This window comes from Papaver somniferum, chromosome 5, assembly GCF_003573695.1.
Source record: "Papaver somniferum cultivar HN1 chromosome 5, ASM357369v1, whole genome shotgun sequence".
Taxonomy (NCBI): Eukaryota; Viridiplantae; Streptophyta; class Magnoliopsida; order Ranunculales; family Papaveraceae; genus Papaver; species Papaver somniferum.
In genome coordinates, this window is record NC_039362.1 from 207360204 (window position 1) to 207369568 (window position 9365).

General features: G+C 34.6%; 1 protein-coding gene across 1 annotated transcript; it reads left to right on the top strand.

Moving 5' to 3' along the window:
• The first annotated feature begins 6558 nt into the window (after positions 1-6558).
• Positions 6559-8879, top strand: LOC113278490 (regulatory protein NPR5-like). The gene is made up of 2 exons (XM_026527311.1): positions 6559-7167; positions 7725-8879. Exons 1-2 carry the CDS (start codon positions 6718-6720, stop codon positions 8514-8516), a joined length of 1242 nt encoding a protein of 413 aa, XP_026383096.1. The 5' UTR covers positions 6559-6717; the 3' UTR covers positions 8517-8879.
• Positions 8880-9365: the final 486 nt, after the last annotated feature.

A 9365-nucleotide genomic window follows, 5' to 3' on the forward strand; every position in this document is an offset into this window, starting at 1 on the left:
AGGATTGACATTCATTACTCCCTCGGTTTTAAAATGATAGGGCTTGCTTTATACGTAGTTTGTACATGAAATACACTTTATCTTTTTAAAATGGGGATAGTAATCGATTTGATTGTAAAAAAAGAATTCAAACAGGTTTATATAAGCGCCCCGGCCGGAACTTCATAAACAAAACAAGATTATTCTCCAAGAAAAAATAAAAATAAGAAAGAGACCAAACCAAGACTCGGAAAAAAAGACTCCAAGAGATTCGAACATATAGAGCAACAACTTATGTGGGTGTCAAAGAGAGCAATTCCCACCATTGAGAATATCCAGTTGTACTTTCGGGACCTAAACAAAACTAAACAAATGCAGTTAACCCTGTTAATATAGATGTTGCACATTTTTAATTTCTATTTGTACTTTGTTTAAATATGTTAGACCTCTGCTTTTTATGATCGACGTAATTTAATATTTACTGACGCGTGCTTTGTTAAAAGTTAATAACGTGTTAATAAACCTTTGATTAAATAACGTGTTATGAAGGCAAAATGCTAAAACACTACTTAATTATCAGGGTTATTCTTATGATTGATGTGAGCTGCTAGCAGCTAGCTAATTGGGCAAACTTGATAAATAATAATACTAAAAGAGGCAGCAATAGATTTTCTGTCATTCACTCATATATCTATGTCTCCCCCATTGATTTCAAAAAAAAAGAAAAAAAGACATAAATGTCTCCCTCATTAGATCTCATCATTTCTTTCGTTTCTAATTATTAGGGAGAAATATATTTATTATTTATTTATTTATGGGACCGGATTCACAGACTTAAACATTCCCCTTAATTCAGCACATTACTTCTTATCAGTTATCACATCGTGATGGTGCAAGTTTTCCGAGTCCACTTGACAGTATGGTGATACACTGATACTATTCGGCTCAAGCCGAGTCAAGCATTCCCTCACTTGGCTGTACCCATCATCAGTTGATTTTTCATAATGAGAAACAAGGAAATCTGTTTTAGAGCAAGTCTTATGGTGGAATCCATCCATCTTCCATCTTCCACGCCACCTCAACACTTGGAACTGTGGATGGAAGCGCAAGTGTAATGGTGGAATAGTAGAAACGCTATTCTTAATGGAGCTAAAAAAACGCAATTAAAAATGGAGCTAAAAGAACACTATTAAGAATGAAGCTTTTTTCTCAGCCGTTAGATTTCAACAACTCATTTTAAATCTATGGATTAAAAAAAAACGCAATTCTTAATGGCGTTTTTTTAGCGCTATTCTTATTGGCGTTCAGATGGATTCCACGAACCCTTCCACGAAATCGTGGAACCTTGCTTGGATTTTCTGTAGAAGACCCCAACTTGGAAGCCACTACACTTGACATTCCATGATTTTTCCACACTTGGAATAGTTTAGATTCCACCATAAGACTTGCTCTTGAGTAATCATGAGAAATACAAAAATAAAATTAGGTATCTCTGTATTGAGGCAAATATATTTATATACTCTTTTTTCTTTTTACTTAATCAAACAAACTTTTATTACCCATCAACGAAGAGTCCAGTTCAAAGAAGAAAAAATATGTCAAAGAGTACAACACTAGAAACAATAAAAGAGTAGCATACAGGCTACACTACAAGAACTCAACTACATCTGTAGCATGACTCTTTTTATAGTGATTCAAGAGGAGAACAAGATTTAACAATTTGACCCCTACCAAAAATGGCACTATTTATTTATTTATTTATTTATTTATTTATTTTTTCTTAATACAAGAGTATCAGATAAATTTATGTGACCCACATCGAGAATGTAGAACTACATGTTAGAGCATACAAAAGACCTTTTTTTATTTATTTATTTGTAATTGTTTATTTAAGCGGTTGATTAAATTTATTCATTTTTGATAAAAATATATTTATTTACTTTTCGGTATTAATTTTTCTACGTGCTACTTGTAACCGCGGGAAATCCTGCAACTACACCGAAAATTATCTCAACCGGATAATTAAATGATGGTAAGCCAAACACTATTAACTGCAATGGTTAAATAATCAGAATGAGAAACACAAACAATTTTACGTGGTTCGGTGTTAAAAACTACACCCACGGATTCGATTCACGATGTATGGCGATGATTACAAACAAACAGTATGTATTCAAACTCAAAAAAACAGGATAAGTTAAAGCTCTCAATCCCTTAACCCTAAAATATCTCAGCCCTTCACTCAGTATTTTCTCTTCCTTTATATAGACAATCACATGACTAGTGGATGACATATCATTTTTCGCTCGTCGAACTTTAGAGTGGGTGTTGAACGAATCATGATTGCTTCCCTCGCTCGCTGGATGATATTCCATCATTCAAGAAGCATGGGAGAGGATCTTCGTCGAAGATATCATTGTCTGTCTGTCCCGGAAGAATCGCTTTTCGCCACTTGGCTGGTCAACCGGGTCTATCGGCGCCAATCAGACTGTATTGACTCTTCAAGAAATGCATATATGTACTCACTTTTAACTCGATCTTTCGTCGATCTCGCTAAATCTTTACACTGTCAGCGCGCATCCTGAGTGAGTGGTAGAATCTCGTTTTAAGGTAAATACATCTAGAGCGAGTGGTAGACATAATAATATTGACATCTATTGATTTACTTTGGAGATTATGATTTATATTGTATATTAATTTATATCTTTGATTATGATATTTATTATTATTATTATCAATAATTACAGCTCACCGATTTGATCTTTTTGATATTGTCAGAAAAAAATATTGTTTATAATCAAAATTTGGTCTAACGACTAAAAAAACCTGTTTTTTTGTTTTGTTTTGTGAATTGGTTATATATTGAAAGAGAAAACAGAACATTAGGAATCAACAGACTGATCCTAAGAAAAAGGAAAATATTAAATATTAATGATTGTTCCCATCAAGGAAGTTGACATCCTAATGTTATAACCTGCCAACATGTATTCTTCCTCTGAAAAAACAGAATTTTCTAAAACTGAACTTTACAAAGCAATCGACCTACAATTTATTTTGTCTAAAATTAAAATTGCAGAAAGAAAATTTGGCATGATTAGAGTCCAACTTTGATGAAGAGACGATTTGAAAGCCTCTTTTGCCAACTTATCTGCAGCCTGGTTACTATCTCTTGGTGTGTAGATAAATCCCAAAAAATTATCACAACCAGATAAAATGAGAATTGCTTCTTTGAGAATCGATTCATTCTGCCATTTGACTAAGTTGTTATTCCCTTGCGTAAAAGCCAAAATTCTATCGCAATCCCCTTCCATCAAGAAATCTTTTAAATTCATATCTTTAGCCGATTTAGTTCCCTACAAAAGAGCTAATGCCTCTGCCTTTTCTGGACATGTTGCTCTAAAGAATCCTGATTTTTCTCCTTGATTGTTCCCTGCACAATTCCTTAAGATTAGACCAAAACCCGAAATCAAGGATTTTGAAACCCAAGCAGCATCAAAATTGATCTTAGACTGGTTTGCTAATGGAAGATTCCAATAAAAATTTGTTTTCTCAATTTGATGTGAAACATTAGCTTTATTCATATTTGCGTCCTCTGCCGGTTTCCAAAATTGTAAGTGTCTCAGAACATCAAGGCTAATGCTCAAAGAAAAAGTAGATATATCTTCAAATATTTTGCAACACCTCTCCTTCCATATCAGCCAACATTTTATAATGGCTGAGTATATGCTAATTGAGTTACCAATAACACTCCAAACATTAAAATAATCTATAAAAGGAGACCCAGTTCCCAAGTCCCAAGTCAGGACACCTACCAGCCATAGGAGATAGCATCCACAAAGACTTGGCAAAAGAACACTCAAAGAACAAATGAGACAAAGTTTCAATTTCAGAATTACAGAAAATATAATTTTGATCTAAAGAACCAATCTTATGTCTGACAGGTAGGGAATCATTTAAGCATTTCCACAAAAATATTTTAATTCTTTGAGAGATGTTAATTTTCCAAAAAGTGCGTGTTGCCTCGGATGGATCTACGGTCATATTAAGATTATCATAAAAAGACTTAACTGTAAAGATTCCATTATTGATTAATAACCATCTAATTTTATCTTTTTCTAAACCATCTTCTAGAGAGCTAAACAGGTTAATGTTTAGAATTTTCTGGGCAATAACATGAGGGAAAGTAGCAGAGATTGTGAGTTGGTTCCACTTATAAGTATCAGGATCAATCATGTCTGATACAAGTGTTAATAAGGGGTTTTTGTTGAGACCATAGTGACCTAAAGGGAATTCTAAATCAGGAATCCATCTATCATTCCAAAGACCAATAGACTGACCATCCCCTACTTCCCAATAGATCTACAAAAGACATACCTTGCAAAATGCATTTCTTGATCCAAGATGCATTGGAATTTTTTTTTTCAAGCCAAAAATGGATTTATTCCTATAATACTTAGACTTTAACAACTTAGCTAACCAAGATTCTGGTTGTGAGACCAATCTCCACGCTATCTTTGCTACCATAGCCTTATTCATTTTTCCTGCCTCTTTGAAACCCATACCTCCTACAGATGTTGAATCACAAAGGAAATCCCAAGCCATAGGATAATGACCCCTAGCGTTAGAATCTTTTCCCCACCAGAAATCCCTTTGAATCGCATTTATCCTTTTTATTATCTTTTTAGGAAGAATGAAACGACCCATTTGAAAAATAGGGAGACTGGATAGAATAGATTTATTGAGTATTACTTTACTTGCCTGTGAAAGAATTTTACTCATCCAACCTCTTACCATTTCTTCCATTTTCTGGACAATAGAGTCAAAAGTTTTGAGTTTAGACCTATCAATGAACAAAGGAGCACCTAAATAAGAGTCTCTAATTGAAATTTTCTTAATCTTAAGAAGTTTTGACATCATTCTTTGTAATTTAGGATGGGTCTTCTTACTAAAAAAATGCCAAATTTATTGAAATTTATCATCTGTCCTGAGGCTAAACTAAAAAAGAAAGATTGTTTTTATGTGTTGGAAAAAGAAAAAAAAAATTCTTAATTATGTGCAAACATGTATCACCATATCTAAGATATGATATTTTGGGGCATCAATTTCTAGGAGTCGGTCCTATTTGATCAAAGTGTCATTTTTTTCTGAAGCATGGAATTTATTAGATTAAGATGAGATTACATGGGAGTATGTTATCCCAATAGGGACACCTTTTACAATATTATTTATACATGGTCTCGTATAGTTGTTGAGAGCGGTCATCCGTTACTCTGTTCGCTAAACCATCCACCGTTTGATTTCCTTCCCTGTAGATATGCTAAATCGTGTATTGTTGGATTTTGGTCAAACCTATGTTTCATTTATGCAATCAAATTAGATATATGCCGAGGGAAATCGGTCTCTAGGGTTAGAAATCTCATTAGATTCTCCGAGTCTGTTTTGAACTGAACTTTTGGCCATCCCCATTCTGTTGCCGCTTTAGAAGCAATTAGAATGGCCAAAGTTTCAGCTGCAAGTGTGGTGGTAATGCCCAGCGATTGTGTTATTGCTAATATGGTATTGATCTTCCCGTTTCGACATATAATACCAGCCTCGCTATTCTGAGATAACCTCTTGATGCTCCATCTGTGTTGATTTTGATCCAATCGAAGTAAGTTTTAATCCACCTCATGAAGATGGTTGATGTTGCTATAGTTTTTTGTGCAGGATTTGCATATGGGTGTGTCCCATGTAGCATTGGAGGTGGGTTGTCCAGTGCCCATTAATACTCTTGCTGGAGTTCGATGGACATTTGCATTACGCTGGTCGAATCTGGCTGTTGCTGCTAATAAACTATATCGTTCCTTGTTATCCATAAGGACCAAAAAAGGAAACAAAAAGTTGTGGTGACTGAAGCAGGAACTTTTAATCATATAATTTTTCAGGAGTCAGAAAAGAAAATTTGATTGTATTTTTACCTACTTGACCAAGTAGAAATACAATCAAATCTTCTATCCCAGCTCTTGAAAAATTATATAATTAATAAGTTGTACAAAATTCATTGAAGCATCCGAAATCATCACTTCTACCATTCTTCCTGTCCTTCTCTGCATTTTTCATGTCTAATCTATTTGTGCATTTTGAATGAAGTGGGGATAAAGAGGTTTTGAGATTTGTTACCATAGCCATAGGACATAAAAAGGATTTCCAAAGCGATTTCTTTTTGCGAGTAAAACAAGAGTTTGATCCTACCAAAAAAAACAACAAGAGTATGCAGCTTGTCTCGGCGTGGCTTGACCCGAGTCTAATATTGTGTATTATACCGATTTGGTCACACCTTTGCACCGTCAGCTGAAACAAGATGTGTGGTACAAAACTAACGTGTAAAATTAAGTGGAAATCTCACAGTCATTATTTATTAACACAAAAAACTTGACCGACGCAGCACAGCCACCAAAAGTTGCTATTTTTTTCTCCTACCCTCAGACACCATCACACACTTACAAAACAAAGAAAAGAAAAGAAAAGAAATAACCCTAAATCACTATATATAGTGAGAGAGAGGATGAAAACAGATCTTTCTTTTTCTTTCTTCTTTTCATCATCTTCTTCTCTTCTTCTATTCTCTCTTTCATCCTAACAGCTATAACTAGGAAGAATTCTGCTCTGATCAACAGCTAGAACTAGATTACATTTAGTTCCCTATATAGAAAAGAAAAGGAACCTAGTTTTCAACTGCCATCTTCCTTCTTCATCAACATGAGTCTTGAAGATTCTTTTAAGTCTCTCTCTCTAGACTATCTTAACCTTCTCATTAATGGCCAAGCTTTCAGTGATGTAACTTTCAGTGTGGAAGGTCGACTTGTTCATGCACATAAATGCATCTTGGCTGCAAGAAGTATTTTCTTTCGTAAATTCTTCTCAGAATCATCATCTCCTTCTTCTGATTCGCCTAATGGAACGCATGTATCATCGTCACCACAGACTGTCATACCAGTGAATTCTATTGGTTATGAGGTTTTCTTGTTGATGTTGCAGTTCTTATACAGTGGGCAAGTTTCAATTGTTCCTCAAAAACAGGAACCAAGACCTAATTGTGGAGAAAGGGGTTGTTGGCATACTCATTGCAGTTCAGCTGTTGATCTTGCTCTGGATGTTCTTTCTGCTGCATTTTCTTTTGGTGTTGAGCAGCTTGTACTGCTTACTCAGGTTCTTTCTCACTTCATTAGAATTTCAAGTTTGGGTTGAATTCTACTACTATTAGTTTACAAATTAGGGTTTTCAGATTTCTAAGAGTTAAATTTCTCTTTGGGGAGTAATTAGGCAGTTCACAGTTGGATCTGACTTTGTTTTAATAACTATCAACCATATTTAGATATAAATATAATTCTAGCTGGATAATTAACGCTCTTTGGGGCAATTTACTCTAACTACTTAATTAAATAGTAAAATAAATTAGATCTTGGATTTCATTTCTTTTTAATTTTTATTATTATCTTCTTATCATTGAATTGTATATTGCTTAATTCTTTTTCTTTTGTTGCATGTCATGATAACATTCCAAATCTAGACATCATAATCTGGTCGTCTTAATTCCGTTTCCAGTTTTTTCTTTGTGTTCTCAACTTTCCCCATTTTTAAGCTGAAGAAAATTTAGGGTAGTTCATCTCTTGTATACTTATAGTGAAAATTTACGGTTGTTTTTCAATCATATTAGTATAAATCATGATCGTTTTATCAAATTTGATGTTTTATTTACCTTTCAGAGGCATTTGGCAAGTATAGTAGAAAAAGCTTCAATTGAAGATGTAATGAAGGTTTTATTAGTATCAAGGAAACAAGAAATGCAACAACTCTGGAGTACATGTTCCCACCTTGTTGCTAAATCCGGTCTTCCACCAGAAATGCTTGCTAAACACTTGCCATTTGATGTTGTAGCTAAAATCGAAGAAGTTAGATTAAAGTCTTCCTTGTTCACCACCCAGCAGAATCAATTCTCTTTTGTTCCTCAACATCACCAGCACCATCATCAACTCCAAAACCATGACCATAATAACTATCACCATCTGCATCTCAGTATATCAGCTGATCTCGAAGATCAAAAGATTAGAAGAATGAGACGAGCACTAGATTCTTCTGATGTTGAACTTGTTAAGTTAATGGTAATGGGCGAAGGACTTAACCTTGACGAATCACTTGCTTTACATTATGCAGTTGAAAATTGTAGTCGAGAGGTGGTTAAAGCACTGCTTGAACTAGGTGCAGCTAATGTTAACTATCAAGCCGGTCCAACAGGAAAAACATCGCTGCATATTGCAGCTGAGATGGTATGTCCAGATATGGTAGCTGTTTTATTAGATCATCATGCTGATCCTAATGTTAGAACTACCGATGGCATTACACCACTTGATGTTTTAAGAACATTGACATCTGATTTCCTTTTCAAAGGTGCTATCCCTGGACTTTCTCATATTGAACCTAATAAACTTAGGTTATGTCTTGAATTAGTTCAGTCAGCAGCTCTTGTTATCTCCCGGGGCGAAGACGGCGAAGAATGAACATAAGGAGAAGAAGTAAATTAATCTGGCAACATTTCAGGAAAGAACTCCTACTCAAACGCGAAAGATTAGTAAGTGATGAGATTATCAATCAATATATATAATGATATGTTACTAATCATGGATATATCACAGCTAATTAACTGCATGTGTAAGCACTAAGTTGATCAGTTGGTGTTAGTACTAATGTATTTAATCTCGTTATTATCAACTGTGGTATATGAAGAAATAAAAATGACGGGGAAAGATAAAAATGAAGTCTAGTACTGAAAAGGATGAAATCACCGATGGATTTGCATAAAACACTGGTTCTCTGCCCCTCTCTCTCTCTCTGTGCCATTTATATTCCTTTCTTCTTTTGCATCGTCTGTTTGTTTTTTTTTTTTTTCTTTCTTCTCTCTTTTCTTCTGCAGCCTAGATAGCTCTTTGTTTTTTGCTACCGATTCTTGTATGATTTGGATTATAGTATGCAGTGTAGTGAAATTGATAATTGGTAATAATAATGAAATAAAGATAACATGAATTTTGTTTTTCTTGGGGGAGGAGACAACAAGAATCTGTCTAGAAAAGCTTTTTCTTGAGCGATGGATGAAGAGATGCAGGTCAATCTTTTCAAACCCACCATCAGGCCCTGTCATGTCAAATGACTTCTACTGTCTAATTTATTGTTGTTATATACTGTATAAACATATGATAAATATTTTAAGACTTTGAATTCATAGATCAAAGTTGTATTACGTTAGCTGTGCTGTGTGTATAGGTCCTAAACTTTGCAGCAAGAAATATGGTGTGGCACAGAGCCTTTTTGTACTTTGGAGATCTTCTATGTATTGTAGAACTGAAGCACAA

Bases quoted from the DNA above. Each gene is read 5' to 3' on its own strand.
- LOC113278490 (XM_026527311.1), top strand. From the start codon at position 6,718: ATGAGTCTTGAAGATTCTTTTAAGTCTCTCTCTCTAGACTATCTTAAC. The intron at 7,168-7,724 runs GTTCTTTCTCAC...TTTACCTTTCAG, and splicing joins AGCTTGTACTGCTTACTCAG to AGGCATTTGGCAAGTATAGT.